The sequence below is a fragment of the Antedon mediterranea genome, chromosome 3 (genome assembly GCF_964355755.1).
Source record: "Antedon mediterranea chromosome 3, ecAntMedi1.1, whole genome shotgun sequence".
Lineage (NCBI taxonomy): Eukaryota > Metazoa > Echinodermata > Crinoidea > Comatulida > Antedonidae > Antedon > Antedon mediterranea.
The window spans coordinates 15,834,352-15,851,535 of NC_092672.1; the positions used below are offsets into that span (position 1 = coordinate 15,834,352).

The following is a 17,184-nucleotide window of genomic DNA, read 5'->3' on the forward strand; positions in this document are numbered from 1 at the left end:
GAGACCTTGATAAATGGTTGGGTGGGTGAGCAGTTTTAGACAATTTAAAAAATGTTATATGATGAATTATGTACTTCAGACCTATATACACAAAGAAATGTAATAGTGCAGCTCAATTGAAAAAAAAAAAACAATTTTACCAATAAGTGGTGTCAAATCAACCAGTAGTGGTCTCTGCTATATATTAAATGGCACTGCCGAAGAGGAAACATTTCAGAATTGGTGTAGCTCCAAAGTTTAAACATGGACATTAGCCATATAGAGAAGGCGTGGCATTTTTGGAGGACTAATTTCTAACCTTAATATTTCAAGAATAAATAAATAATAAAATTTGTTTGGTTACTACTGAATAAAAGAAGTGAAAACAGGCTAAAGCCCAAACAGACAGTAAAATGTATCATATATATATATAGTTTAAAATTGGGATTTGGTTTGTCTGTTTAGCATCTGAGCAATTTGGAATGAATTTTACCTCTCATGGCAATGGCCATACTGATGAATTGTTAGATTCTGTCTATCTTTATGTCAACTTAAATTTAACTTTTTGCATCTAAGCCCTCCCTCTGGAGAGCACGGGCTATTGTCGGTTTATACAGGTAAGCTAGACACGAAATAGACTAATTCTCTTTAAAATGTAATGATTAAGGTCAAAGGTCAAAACACTTTCAATCGCATTTAGTACATTATTTCTATAAGAGTAAACAGAAACATGGGTGTTTTGGAGTATTTTGACACCAAATTCCCTTATGTATTCCTATCGATCACCAAGATTTCTATACAATTTTGGTATAAAATATGACCAGATCAAGGGTTCAACGGTCAAAATAGAAGGTTTCTAAAGGAATTTGGTATTTTTCTTTCATTAAAGTGAATAGAAAGTTGGGCATTCCGAATAATTTGAGAAAACTTTGAAGTCTCTACGGCCAGTAATTGATGAGATATTGAGATAATCCAAATTTAGGGTCAAAGTTCAAAAGATGCATTTCCGGTCATTTTTTAAAAAACTTTTCCATTATAATGAATATAAATATGGGTCTTCTAAGTATTTTGACAACAATTTCACCTGTGTACTCCTATCGATCACCAAGATGTCTATAAAATTAAAATATGTCTAGGTCAATAGTTCAAAGGTCAAAATAGAAGGTTTCTAAAGGAATTTGGTATTTTTCTTTCATTAAAGTGAATAGAAAGTTGGGCATTATGAATAATTTGGGACAACTTTGAAGTCTCTACGGCCAGTCGTTGATGAGATATTGAGATAATCCAAATTTAGGGTCAAAGGTCAAAACAGGCATTTCTGACCATTTTTTGTTAAACTTTTTCATTACAGTGAATATAAATATGGGTCTTCTGAGTATTTTGACACCAAGATTGTTTACTTACACCTACTGGTTGTCAGCATATAGTAAATAATTTTAAGATGGCCGCCATTTTGAAAAATGGCCCAATCGGGTTAAAGCACAACGGGGAAACCCGGGGACTTTTAGTATGTTGTTTCAGAAAACATTAGGGACCTATCCTGAAAAATTCAGCTTTAGCATATTTATTTCTACCTCAAAGTCTAATACTCCTGGACTAATTGCACACATTTGACGTTTTCTTTTGATATGCTCCACATCCTCTATCATTCATGGTTTTATCTCCTCTCGTCTTGATTATTGCAATTCTCTGTTCTATGCCCTTCCGAATTTTCAAATTAATCGTCTTCAACGACTACAGAACTCGGCTGCTCGTATCATTACGTTCACTAACCGTCGCTCTCACATTTCACATGTTCTTCGAGAACTTCACTGGCTCCCCATTGACAATCGAATCAAATTTAAAATCTTGCTCCTTACTTTTAAAGCACTTCTTTTCAACCAACCTGTTTACATCCGTCAATTAATCACCTTTTATGTTCCTGGACGGATTCTTAGATCATCTGATGATTTTTTACTCTCTGTTCCACGCATAGCCACTAAAACCTTTGGTCATAGATCGTTTTCTTTTGCAGCACCCACACTCTGGAATTCACTCCCCCCACAAATTAAACACTGCTCTTCTGTTGCCTTATTTAAAAAATTGCTCAAAACTCATTTTTTCAACCACTAACATGCCCAGCGCCTCTGATTTTGTACCTCGGTCTTTGAATTGACGCTTTATAAATTTTGATGTAATAATAATAATAATATTTATAACTATGCATACATAGCGCCCTCATTTGTTATTCGCCCTCTATAGATGCGACAAACGACTTTATGCGATTGGTCAATACTTACAGTAGTAACCTGGTACGAGCGGTCATACGGTGATGATTCGGTTCGAAGAACACAAATTATTATTTATTCGGCCTACCTAATACTAATAGGCTATAATATTATTATTATTATTAATGTAGGCTTATTGATGGAACTTCGGTTAATTTACAAAACCTAGGCCTAAGTGAATATTTTATTGCCAAGGAATCATTAATTAATAATTATCTGTATATTATTCTTCGCAAGGTAAGGTGAACTAACTAAGCAGGCTTATTTACAAGGAGGACTAGCTACCCGATCCAGCAGATATTCTACTTATCTTATATCTGTTATATTATAATATAACAGATATCGCCTTTTATACCCTCGGGAATTATATTTTGCTTTTGTGAATATGTATTTCCCTCAGCTAGCACTCTGGAAATATATATATTTTCTTGAGCAAAATATCATTCCCTCGAGGATGTCAAATCTCGCCTCTAAACAGGCAATATATTAGTGCTAAAAAAATGTTAGTTTCTCAATAACGGGCAATTTTTATTCAAATTAAATTATTGGTATAATGCCATTGTAACTCAATCAAAGATGAGCTTTCTGATTATTTTATTGGTGAACGTGGAACATTTTATTTCGCACATGATCTCTCTGGACTGACCCAGGGGCGGATTCAAAGGTGGGTGGGGATTGGCGCAGCTACACAGCTGTGTGTAACTATCGACTTAACCACCACATTTAATTGTCGTAAATGTTGGAAATTACTCCAGTATATAGGCTATACGGTACACATTGAACGTTCTTGGGGTAAATTTCAGATCAAACAGCATAATTAACTAAGTGTAGACCATTTTCACTCGGGAGAAATTATACGATATTATCGCAATGGTCAATGTTTATTGTAATACTTTAATATACCATTTTCGGAACATTTGTTTTTACATCTCATGTACCACTGTGTACGCACGCAACAGTGTTTGTGTTCATTGTACGAACACACAAGCTGTAACTATCGTACAATTTCATTTGCAGGTGGTGTAATCTTATAATTAATTATAACTAATTTAAAAGTCACTTTAACAACTTTGCTGGTGATTTAAATATGTGGAAGGTACGCTAGATAGAAATGTACCAAAGAAATTTAATAAGCTTGTTACCAACATAGCTATACGGTAGTCGAAAACAATAGTAGTGTGCTGAAGCAGCAATCTTTTCCGCAACGCAAAGCAGAACCGCTACTACTGTGTATGGCCTACCTTACAATTAGCCTAGTTTAGTAATTAATAAAAGGTGAGAGTATAATTCGCCCTACAAATGTCGCCAGGTGGGTAAATTATTGTGAAATAAATATTTTACCTTACTAATTTAAGGCGCCTATGGACTGGATATTGAGCACTCATTACAACAAATCTCAAAGGGGGCGTTTATTAGTGGCGGGTGTTTATTAGAAATAATATGGTATGTTGTTTATGCGTGATTTAAAGAAATCACATTTTCACAACAAGCTACTGTATCACAATTAAACCAATAGGCCTACTAAAGCAAACTCAATTTAAGGCTCGGCATGAGTGTGGGCCATGATCACGATATATTGGGCAAGTTAGACAAGGCTAGTGAGTAGGCGTAGCATTTTTGACAAATCTTTTCGCATAACTCAAAATATTTATGCCAGTCCCATTAGATTTGACTTGGGCAGAGTTGACTATAATTATACATTTCATAAAATATTTGTAAATTAAAAAGAAATGTTCTTTTATTATTGTTATTTTGTTTTGAACTAAATGTTAACTACAGTAATTGAATTGAATTGTTTTTCATTTCCTGCAGATATGAAAAAGTCTTTAAATTTACACATACGGTACCTGGTTTTATGACAAGAATATTATGTGAAAAGTATTAGCAATGGATGTCTTATCCAATTGCAAAATACTGTACTGTATGTTTATTAATTTTAAAATTGAATAATACAGAAATTATTATTGTAAATATATTATTTTTGAAGAATAAATTGGTCTATGCAATCAATTTGTTCATCCTCTTCTTTCTGCAATGCAGCATATTGCATTCTGTACCTAAAAAAAACAAACAATTATTACAATTAAGTCAGGGAGGTTTTAACCTACAATTTCTATCATTATCTATTGACAATCAGTTCTATGAGCTTGAATCAATGGAACTAAATCTTTCACTGGGGTTGGTTACCTTTGCTATTTAAAATCAGAAGGGGGGGGGGGGGGATGATTGCTGGGGCTATAGGTATTAAAAAAAATATTCATATCACCTTAGTCAAAATATGTTGAACAAATTAAGTAGGTCAAGTGTTATAACGTTCGTAACAGCTAGTTACTTATTCGCCGTAGAGGGCATAGATGCAAAAATGTTTGTTGAACTAGGGTGGCATATGGTGAAGTAGGTAATCAATTCATCCATCCATGCATAAAATTTTATTGAACTTTGACCGGAAGAAGTAGCGGAGGTCAAGAGTAACATGTTGATACAATAACAACTCAATTAGACAAAAAATGCTATTGAGAGTGAGTATTTACACAAATTTGTCATGTATTTTTAACAGATAGCCCTTGTGATTATCAAAGATCATCATCATCATCTTCTTTTTAGTTATCCGCACTCAGCGCAGAGAGCATGAAAATCATGTTTTTTTCTCTTGAATTTTAATTCATTTCAAATTAAAATCACGTCATATGAATACGTTGATTTAGACCATTTCCGTGCGTTTTAGTTGCAAACAAAATATCGTCAAAATTATGCGTATTTTTAACCTATTATGAAAGGTGAGTCCCGTGTTCATTCTGAACATAGGGGAATGAGCTGTTAGGAGCTTATTGTACTAAGCCTCGGCATTATGTGGTAGGGTGGCCAGTTCTTTTCCACACCGCCTTTTTCTTCCCTAGTATTGTCAACTACCGGTAGGTACTCATTTACAGCTGAGTGGACTGGGAGTTGTCGGGAATTGAACCCGCGTCTATCTGTATGACAGTCAAGTGTCCTAACCACTTGGCTATCCAACTCCAACCCTATTATAGTGACCCCCAATTTTTTATTTCATATGTAAGCAGATATGTTAGAGATATGAATTCATACAGAATCTTTATCTCTCGAATGTTGTGACGTCATTGTATGCCACACGAATGTAAAATATAAGATTTTTGTATCTTTCATCTTCTTTTTAGTTATCCGCACTCAGCGCAGAGAGCATGAAAATCATGTTTTTTTCTCTTGAATTTTAATTCATTTCAAATTAAAATCACGTCATATGAATACGTTGATTTAGACCATTTCCGTGCGTTTTAGTTGCAAACAAAATATCGTCAAAATTATGCGTATTTTTAACCTATTATGAAAGGTGAGTCCCGTGTTCATTCTGAACATAGGGGAATGAGCTGTTAGGAGCTTATTGTACTAAGCCTCGGCATTATGTGGTAGGGTGGCCAGTTCTTTTCCACACCGCCTTTTTCTTCCCTAGTATTGTCAACTACCGGTAGGTACTCATTTACAGCTGAGTGGACTGGGAGTTGTCGGGAATTGAACCCGCGTCTATCTGTATGACAGTCAAGTGTCCTAACCACTTGGCTATCCAACTCCAACCCTATTATAGTGACCCCCAATTTTTTATTTCATATGTAAGCAGATATGTTAGAGATATGAATTCATACAGAATCTTTATCTCTCGAATGTTGTGACGTCATTGTATGCCACACGAATGTAAAATATAAGATTTTTGTATCTTTCGTCATAGTTCATCACATTTAATAAAGCGCATCTCCACTTATCCGTTTTCCATTTTCACCCCGATTTTGATATTGTCTAGGTCAATCAACTATCTTTCGCATAAGTTAAAAATATTTAAATTTTTATGAAGTCATCATGTCTAAAAAATATAAATAAAGTGGATCACTTATTTTCATCTTTACAGTAAATTTCAATCTGTTATAGCTCGTCAGAATAAATAGTGATAATCATGATTAAAACATTTTCTGGAAGCTATTGGATTGTAGATACAAATTCATGTGAAAATTTTGCCAATCGGATGTTGTGACGTCATCATATGGCCAGTTGAATAAAAAAAATTGTATTTTCATCCTTTGCGTCATAGTTCACCACATTTGAAAGAGCGCACATCTGTATTTTACGTATTCAAATTTCTTCTACACGATAATATGTTGTTGCTGAGATAATTTCCTCCGAAATTGCTATCTTAGTGTTTCATTTTGATACCGTCGCCATGTTAAAAATAGGAATAAATGGCGGGTACAGTAATTTCACCTATTCTACACTGTATGTAATATGTATACAGATTATACTGTTACTGTATATACTATATGACACAAAATTGACAGAATTCAGCACTAACAACATATTTTATTCAGTTCAGGTCCTAATGCTATAATCTTTTTCTGTGTGCAATATTCCAACGTATATGCACGTAGCGTTTGTGGTGCGGATAACTACAGTAACTCGTCAAAGTGACGAGTTCAAACCTAGTTCTTCTTTCTTTCCCCAAATTTGGTGTCACGTGTATCTCTAATTCTTGACAACATAACATCTTATAACTTTGTCAAAATAATGACCTCTAACTGTAGATTTAGAAACTTTGTTATATGACGCGAGAGTCGCTCAGAGTAAGTTTTTATGAAATTTTATGGTTGATCATATTCTAAAAAAAAATTAATTTTTCAATGAAGCTTTACGAAAGTGTATTTCATAATATCGAGAAACTTTTGACATGATAAAAATAGCATGCTACGCTAACAATTACGCGAGTACGTGTATTTAAAATTTAAAAATCAATTTCATGTTAATTTCGGACCATTTTGAGAATTGTCAAAATTGTATGCGTTTTGCGCATGCACAGCTCGTACAAAAATAGGTTTTTGCAATTGATTTTTGTTTTGCACACCTTTTGTAGTAGATTTCATTTATTTTGATAAACTTTAATTGCAAAATAACGACGCATGTGGGTGTTTCCATAAATTAAGGGGCCAGTGGGTATTTTAGTATTGGTGATAGTTAGTTTGCTGTTTACTCTAAATTGGTAATAGTTATTTAAAAAATGATTTTATCATATGATAGAACAATAATATGGGTTAATACTATTACATGTTGGAAAAAAAAAATTGCAAAAAAAAACGATTTAAAAAAAAAATATATCGTGGTGTCTAGCTCATTTTATTAAAATATGTGTGACATTTAAATACACTGACATATCAGAGTTTAAAAAATATACTACAGCAATAGTTATTTTGTATTTATTTATCATCACAATAGAGTACAAAGCAACGTTAAATATAAGCTAATTACAATTTCCCACGATTTTTTGTTTTCCACACAACGGTCCGCGACGTCCAGCATCACAACGTAACATTTCGTGTCTCACTTTGTTACGTTGTTAGTACGATCTTTATTAGTGAACAGACACAAGAAGTACCACTATAATGACGAAAATCGAATTACATTCACTACAACAGATCACTGAAATTTACCTTACACAATGTTCTACAAAATGGCGATTTTATTTAGTCAGTTACATACGAAAAACTATTTTTTTAGAACATTTCGTGTCTCGTACATTCGTTACGTAGTTATTCATAGACCATCGGTGGTGAACGCCGCGAGAGCTATTTCTGAAGTTGAAGGTCACGTGATTCAAGAAGCAGGCGAACTAAAGTCTCGGCGAAAAAATCATCGCTAGGATCCGCGCTAATTTCAAGTTACAGCGGTAGAGACTTTTCGTGTCCCTCTGTTACGTTGTTTCAACTGTTACGTTGTAAATAACTTCTACGCGCTTCATTGCATGTAAGTTTTGTGTATTTTTATTTTGTTAGTTTTTAGAATTTAGAAAATAGTGGGTTATAATGAAAAATACAAGAAAATTAAACGCCAAAACTATCTTCGTACTCTACGTCAACATCATAGTCAAAAACTGGGTGTCGTATACACAATGAGACACGGTTACGTTGGTAGTTTGTTGATACTATATAGTTGATATTTGTTTTAATGTGGTAGGAATGTTGTTTATCTCATAGCAGCTTCATAATGTATACCCAATGAACAGATATGTCTATAATTGATTAATATTTAACAAATTAATGAGCAAAATTGCAAAACATTTTCCACTAGGCAGGTTACAGCGTAACATCGTAGAAGATACGCCGTGTCTTGTTACGTAGTGTACTAGACCTTATACTGGTGTAGTATTTTGCAAATAATTAGCAATTAGTTACCATAAAATCTTTAAATTTTACATTATGTGTTTGCTATTTGGTTATTGCTTCTATATGACACAGAAAAATAAAAAGTTATTTAATTATTGTCACAAGAAATAGTGATAAAAGTCCATAGTTTACAACCACTTTCAGAATAAAAACAAATTCGTCGTTTTTGACTATTCTATTTGTTACAGTAGGAAAAAAAAGAATTGTATTTGGTTCATTTCAGTTATAATAAAAAACATATTACACAAAATAATGTGTAATATTAGTACATAATTTTGTTTATTTATTTAACGTTGCTATTCGACAAGATAAAATATGAATTAAATGTTTACTATAATATACATTTAAAATACCCTCCACTATAGTGAGCGAGTCCAAGCAACTTGGTTGTCGCGTATGCGCGCCTATCATATTTGGGCGATTTCACTTGATGTGTAGGGAATATTTAACTTGTTTCAATTACAATCTACGGAAGATATACTAAGGTTTTATAAATTTAATAATAATTAATAACTTTATTTAAATTGATAAAAACAATTGTAATATAAACGCAAGGCTGTGGATAACAATTTATTATGAACGAAATCAAATCAAAACAACAAAGAACAATAGGTTCTCCTAATAGTAATAGGATAGTATTACCACGTGCTTGGGCAATGAACTCTGCTCCACATTGCGATAAGTTTATTTTTAGCTGGCTCGGCGACTCCGAAGCTGAAAGGGGTGACTGGTATTTCTACAGGTCTGTACGATAATTATTAAGGGTTTTCCGAAATATCACGTGCTTGGCTAATGAGCTCTCCTCCACATTGAGATCGCGTTTATTTTTTAGCTGACTCGGCGACTCCGGCGGTATTTCTACAGCGAGAGTGTATATACTCCATGTACGATGATTATTAATAGGGTTTTCCGAAACACCACGTGCTTGGCTAATAAAATTCTCCTCCAAATTGAGATCGCGTTTTTTTTAGCTGTTCAATTTGATGGACCTTTATTTTTTAATTTTTATTGAAAACCAACGTGATTGCTGGCTCGGCGACTCCCTCCCGGTGCTCAAATTGGGTGACTGGTATCATTTCGGTCATGGTTCGGTGAACCTTTATTTTGTTGGCCAAAACCCACACGCTTGCTTCGTCGGCTCCCTACAAAGAGATCGCGCTTAGTTTAATGGGGAACCTTTATTTACTCTTCGTTTTAAATATATTCCATAGACTTCAACATTATAACTAGTCTACTGTTTTCCCGATGTGGTTTAAAAACAATTATAAAAGAATGAGAAATAAAGTCAACAGACATTTTACAACATTTAAAAATAATACGTAAAAAACATTTATACCCAGTATAACTAAGACAAAATTATCAGTAACATATTAATTTTATTATAATAATAAAATGATAATAATAAATATTTGATGAATAAAATTAATATTTTAAACTAATAATCTGAAAAGAAAGCAATAGTTTTAGTCAAATCAATTTATGAGCATAACTCAAGAAAGACAAATATATACAGTGTTCATTTATTGTTTTATAATTAATAATAATAAATATTATAATCCATCAACATAAGATAAGAAAACACTTTCTTTAGTATAGTAGGCTTAACATATTTTATAATAATAATAGATATATTTATTCAGCCCACGAATTTCACGTCGGCAATCGGCAATTGCCGACCTTATTGCCGACCTTAAATTGTCAGAGGACGGCAAGAGATTGCCGACCTAGAAACTAGGCTAGATCCCTCCTTTCAAGCCTCCTAGCAACAACATGGTACTTTAAGGGATCGTATCATTGAAATTTTAACAGGCATATTCACCACCATGTTGTGTTTAGTTAACAAACCATGGAATTAAGATGATCCCTGAATTCACTCAACCATTACATCATTTTGTGTGTGAGCTGCATGCTTTCCTATCAACCAAGCTGGCTGGGCACAGCGCTGGGCGCCACAGACCTGTGTAGGGGAATACCCTGTTATGCCAAGCAAGCAACTATGCTCTGTGTACGGCTAGCTCCAGAACCATGATGTTCAGCAATTATTATTAAATAGAATTTATCTTGTAGATTTTAGTGTTAGGTTTTTATATTTTATTTTTTGCTAGTTCTTTTTGCATAACATATAGCTAGGCAGGCTAGGCCTAGCTAGGCCTTTTATTAGGTTAGCAAGAGGTTTAGGCCTTGGGGTGAATTTTCTATTTTTAGAACTGCCGAGACTGCCGACCTTGGCGAATTTAAGGTCGGCAATTTTTTGCCGACCTTCTTTTTTCTGAATTTCGTGGGCTGTTTATTTTTATTTAAATTGGTATAATTTATATTAAAAATACTTAATTATATACTTTATATTTCTATATGATGATGAATCAAATTTAACCCAGATGGGCAAATCTAATGTTTCATTGTCATTTTTTTCATCTATACAGATCAGCAGTTTATCAACAATGTTACCGTTCCAATTGAGAACTGCATTTAACCCCAAAAATAGAGATGCCGCATCAACAAAAAGACCAACCAAAGAAACATCAGCCCACAGACGGTTCTCGAATATACAGTAATTTCAGCGTAAAAAAAAATTACATAACTGAAATTAAATTATTAAACAGGGTTACATCAGGTGGTTAAAATCAGCACTGAAAGTACGAACCAACTTTATATACCATTGAGTAAACATTTTAGAAGTAATGCGCGATTTACCAAATTTTTCCCTCACGTAAATTTATATAGATTATACGTTTTAATGATTGAACAAGAGTGTTAATGCGAAGTATATCCAAATGTATTCTCAATGATTTTACTGTAAATGACTATTAATAGTATATTTTAGCAGTTTGTTGTGTGCAGTAGTAATTACAGTTGTCACACTTTAAAAATAATGTAGTAGTTCTTGTTGACTTATTTAAGTGAACTATTTGGTGTCTCTGTTACACGTGAAAACTTCAATTTTTTATTGCATGAATTATATTGTTTTATTGATTAAAAGATAGTATTTGATATACTATTTTTACCAGTTTATCAATTGTATGCAGTAGTAACCACATTTGTTACACTTTAAAAATGGCTGCATATCAAAACCATTTCATAAAACATTGTGACGAGTTAAAGTGAACATTTGGTGTCTCCGTTACACGTGAAATCTTCCATTTATATTTCATGAACCATATTGTTTTATTTCCACATGGAGGTATGATCCTGATTTGACTTGTTGCTAGTAAATGTATATACTTGAGGTATATTCTGTTCATTTCTGTATTGTTTACATGTAATTTTTAAACAGCAGTGACTTTACAAATTTTTTATATAGAAATTAAGTCAACTTTAACGGCTTTGCATAATTATTTCATAAGCTATTTTTTAAATTTGAAAAGGTGTGATTTAAATAATATTTTTCTGCATTGAAGATGTTCCCAAAAGCTATTTAAAAATCCAATTTAAACAGTTTTAGGTTATTAATAATAACTTATAAGAGGGGTAGATAATGTGATTTTGGTGTCTCCGTTACACGTGAAATTTGCTATGCATGTTGATACTATATAAATGCTGTTACATAGAGACAACAGATTTAATGTGTAGTTTGCTTCTTTTTTTTAGTTCAAGTACATGATATACTATTTAGAATTGATTATTAGACTTAGAATGTCACACTTTGAAATTCTGACCCTAATGTCACACCTTGGCCCCTTTATTTATGGAAACACCCTTATGCATGTTAAACTTTAGAAATCGTTTGCTAAAAATAGGTAATTTAATGCAAATTTGTGCAAAAATAGACTCCTCAGGGTGGCTGGTTAACTCCATTTTTTAAAATGTATTATAGAAGTTGATGAAATGCAGATATCAATTCATGTCAAATTTGTACCCTAAGGATGTAGTGACGTCACCATATGGCCATTCAAATTTTTAAAATAGAATTTTTTTTCACTTTTGTACTAGCAAATCACTCTAATGCGTTCCCCATTTTCTCCTAGATTTTAATATGTTCTTTCTCAGTCAAAAGAATAAATAAATAATCAATTCTCTTTGACATGAGTTTTTATTACGTCATCATATAAAAAAATTTGAATAACGTGACTTACTTAATTTCTTCTATACATGTGTTATATGTTATGTTATAATGTAGCTCCTCAGAATAAAAAGATGCGCATGATTAAAATTTATTATGAAAGCTGTTGAATTGTAGATATGAATTCCTATAAAAAGTTTGTCTGTCTGATGTCATGACGTCATCATATGGCCAGTTGAACATAAATAGTCAGATTTTTATCTCTTTCGTAAACATTCAGCGCATTTAAAATAGCATACACCTCACTTTTTCGTGTATAAAATTTTTTAGATAATTATCTCTTAAAATTCCTATATTTATGTTACATTTTGATGACATTATCATGTTAAAAATTGGATTAAAAGATCGGTCTCGTAATTTCATCTATGCTACACAATATAACATGAATACTGTTATGCTTTATTACACAAAATTGGAAAAATTCAGCACTGTAAACATCAGGGTTCTCGCCACGGTGGTCGGTCCCGTCCACCACTCGGAATTTCCGACCACCACTTTCATGGCGCCGACCACCACTTTATTTACACATGTAGAAGATCGTAGCCTATTGTTATTATAATTATCTATGCGTCGATCATAGTGTGGTTCTTAGGGTTAATAAACACCATTGTCATCGCCTTTAGAAAAAGCATGGACAATGCAAATTAACAATGTACTGTTCACTAATTAAAATCGACAACGCCTTAAAATCCTACCTAGGCTAGGAGACGACATTTTTTAGCACTGGTTAGCCTAATTTAGCCGGACGAGATGACATCGTTGGCCGAATTGACATCGGAGTCGAGTCAAGTTTCGACGGCCTTTTACGCTAGGCCTATATTAATCCTACCTTGTTTTAGCGAATTATAAATACACCGACGTCAACATAAAAAAATACATGCAAAATCAATATATTCCTTGTAATGTAAGATTTAACAAACCCGCTGGAAAAAAGTTCGACAGTTTCGACACAAACGCGCTACCGCGTCGACGTCTATTTGTAGATTAGGGAAATCACCAAATATATGTTGCCAGGAAGCTCCGATACAGGCACACTTCACACACGATAAGAGCTGATAAGTTGTTTTTCTCCCTTCGAATTGTTGGGTGTTTTATGTTTTGATTGACAGATTTTCATTTACAAGACTTAAACATAGTTATTTTCCATCAATTGTGCCCCCTATAATTGTTTAACAACGAAATTTATAGGCTACGCAAATATTATCAATAATTAATAGTCATTACTGCAGTGAAAATTGAAAACCAACTTTAATATTCAATTAGCTTTTAGTGAGTGAAATAAAACACTGCATTCGTTTTATGAATGAATGAGCTTGACGATGCGTACCATTTGCACAATGTTTATAATGATTCAATTAATTGTATTCACAAATGTTGCTGGTATACTGGTAGGAAGGCGAATAAGAAATGGATGTTGTTCCGATCGCTGTTTGTCGGTAGTAATGTGACTTAATTACGTTTTTAATCATTATCTGCATCGAAAACTGAAAATCAATTTTAATATTGAGAGAGCTTTTTAGTGAAATATTTTTATAAATGGTATGAGCTTAACGATGTGTGACATTTGTGTAAATTTGCTAATGCTCAGTGGAAATGAATAAACAAACAAATGCATACGTACATACTGTATACAATGTTATTTTTAGTATAGTAAAGTGCAGTAATGATAGTTTTACATATTTTATCATATTTTCATTGTAAAATTTTTTGGTCTGATCTAAATATTTACAATAAAAAATCACAATTTTCTCACGCTTTATACTTATAAATGTAGGCTATTGTTTTTTTAAATTTAAAATAAACCTATCATCATGGTATAGAATAGTGTACGTGTATTTAATGCGAATCTTTGTAGAAAAACAATTCCATAAGTAAGAAACTACCATGTGTGTTACTGTTCGTGAGCCGCATCAATCGTTGGAAAAACAAATCCGAGCGAGCCGAACGATTGTTGTAGAAATTCCATTTGATGTACACGCACTCATCTGATAAGAAATTACCACGTGTATATTCATCATGCGAGTTTGTTACCCGAACGCCGAACGACTGTTGTGAAATTCCATTTGATGTACATGTACCCCTCTGGTAAGAATTTACCACATGTATATTCATCATGCAAGTTTGTTATCCGAACGCCAAACGACTTGTGAAATTCCATTTGATATAGACGTACCCCTCTGGTATAGGTTGGTTCCCACTAGCGAAGCAATGTAACGCAATTTGCGCAACGTAAGCAAATGCCCTTCTAATAATTGTGTTTGCCCCTGTCTGCATGAAATCAAACCTGCGATGTTTCCAGCACTGTTGCATTTTGTTCCCACTTGTGATTACGCAATACAGCATTTTTCGTCGATATGTTGCTGCGTTGCGTTCTAGTGGGAACCACGCTTAAGAAATTACCACGTGTGTTCACCATGCGAGTTTGTTGCCCGAACCAACGACTGTTGTGAAAATTCCATTTGATGTACACGCGCCCCTCTGGTAAGAAATTACCATGTGTGTTCATGCGAGTTTCGCCGCCGAACGAACGATTATTGTGGACATTCCATTTGACGTACACACACGCACCCTAAAAAATTAACAGGTGTGTTCATGCCTGAATTATATTGTATTATAATACTGTAGTACCTGTCCGTTTCTGCTGACAAAATTGGCAAAACATTAACATTTTTTCATCAACCAGTGTCAGCTGTAGGCTATAGTTTCGCGCTAACTCAGTGTGGCGATCACACGTGTTTCGCGCTCTAGTCGAATTCTACTTCTAGAAATATATTTTATTAATAAATGTTTAATTACCAAAATGTATTTCAAATTAGTTTCATAATCATACATAGGCCTACGTTACTGTTTGTTGTTAACAATAAAAATATTGTCTGAGTGAGATTGAGCCAAACGAACTCAAAATAAAAAAAAAACACAGAAATTTAGTGACGAAGTATGACGTTGCAGTAGTGGATAGGCTATTTCCTGGAATGCCAAAAAATGTCTTTAACACGCCGCCGCTAAAAAGGGAGAAGTCTATGCGTTGCTGTTAAACCATGTGCTGCTATACAATTATGCGCTAGGAACATGTTAGGTCTATAAAAAGGTCTATAAAATGGACTATACTATTTTACGAAACTATAAACATAGGATGGGTTGTTATGATATGGGGCATGTTTATGAATACATTTTCAAAAGAACCGTAAGACTATGTATACGTTATCGGGTATATTTATTTTTTCACAATACTGTAATTGCCGGTGGTTAAGTTGAAAATCGAGGAAACATGCAAATAGACAGGTTAATGCAAACATGGCATGACCTTGCTAATAAAACGTGTTGGGTTGGGAGTAATACAGAACGTAATGGAATTCTGTACCGTGTCCTGTGATGTACAGTATTTGATATATTTTTTAAATTTTTATTAATATACATTATTATAAATATATTATTAATACTAGTGTAGACTAGGCTAGGCACTCGGCAAGCTAGGCCTACGTGTATTGTATCAGGGAGTTACAATTCCCTGATTGTATATACAAAAAAGACGTCAGCTCTGTACAGGCTCGTCGAATGGTCCAAGTTTTTTTTTCTCGCGCAAAGATTGTAATTGTAAACACCGGACGCTAATAGTCGGTCAACATGCGGCACATGGTGTGGGCGGATCACCTTATCAGGCGGGTAAGGGAAGTCACCGATGTGACGGCGAATTGTCATTCTTCAAAGAAAACGCTGCTTTTGAATAAACCGCCTTAATTAGGATAGCGCGTGTCAACTGTTTATTTATAGTAAATCCAAGTTTTTGCTTGCTTCTATTGTTTAAAGATCCTTAAAATACTGTCGATTTAGTATCGACGCATTGTCTAAATACTATCGAATTACTGTCGGTAACTAACTGCAAGTTCGACGTCGAACTTTTTTTCAGCGGGTAGGCCTATTCTATTCAATAAACAATGTATACAAAATAGAGGGCACACTAACATCATTTTATTTCTTCAGACACAATGGCATAATCTTTTTTCTGTGCGCAATATTCTAATGTATGACCTGCACATGGAGTTTACGCGGCAGATAACCTAACTCTTTCATAGTGACGAGTTCAAATCTATTTTGGTATTGTTATTTTAAGTTCATTTGGCTAAATGTTGTTATAAGCAATAATAATAATTTACCTTTTGCATTAGTGAGAAAAAAGGTATAAAATATATCTTTATTACATTTATTTATTATTTATTACGTAAAATGTTTATCCAGTCATTTTTTGTGGGTTGTTCGTGATAAATTGAGTGGCTGTTCACACAATGAACTGTGCGCCAACCAATTGAGAGAGACCCAAAACAACAGAGTTTCCAATTTTATTGCATCTTGATAAAACAGAGTCAATATTATTTAGTACTAAAAGAAAGCTTAAAAATTCTTGATTTTACTGTTATGTTTAAAACTAAGTTGATAGATATGAAGAATATTTTTTAAATAGTTTATACCAGCTGCTGTTTTTACGTTTTTTTTTTAAGAGAGATTTTCCAACTTTTGTAAATCCATGATTGACACCGCAGCTGCTATAAACTACTTCAACATTCAGCATTTTTCCGAAATGTATAATAATATGATTTCATATAATGATTGAAGAAGATGATGATGTAATGAAGACCTTTGGAAAATGGACAATATGCATAGC

General features: G+C 33.5%; 1 protein-coding gene across 2 annotated transcripts in view; it reads right to left on the reverse strand.

Moving 5' to 3' along the window:
* The window catches only part of LOC140044963 (intraflagellar transport protein 20 homolog), a 121,127-nt gene that overhangs the window by 63,867 nt on the left and 40,076 nt on the right, over positions 1 to 17,184 (reverse strand). Inside the window, exon 4 of one of the 2 annotated variants that reach the window (XM_072089689.1) lies at positions 3,356 to 4,303. The exons of the other annotated variant lie outside the window; for it this stretch is intronic. Coding sequence (XP_071945790.1) covers positions 4,222 to 4,303 — 82 coding nt within the window. The 3' untranslated portion in view covers positions 3,356 to 4,221. Of the gene's footprint in view, positions 1 to 3,355; positions 4,304 to 17,184 lie in introns of those variants that run through there. 2 annotated transcript variants of the gene reach the window in all.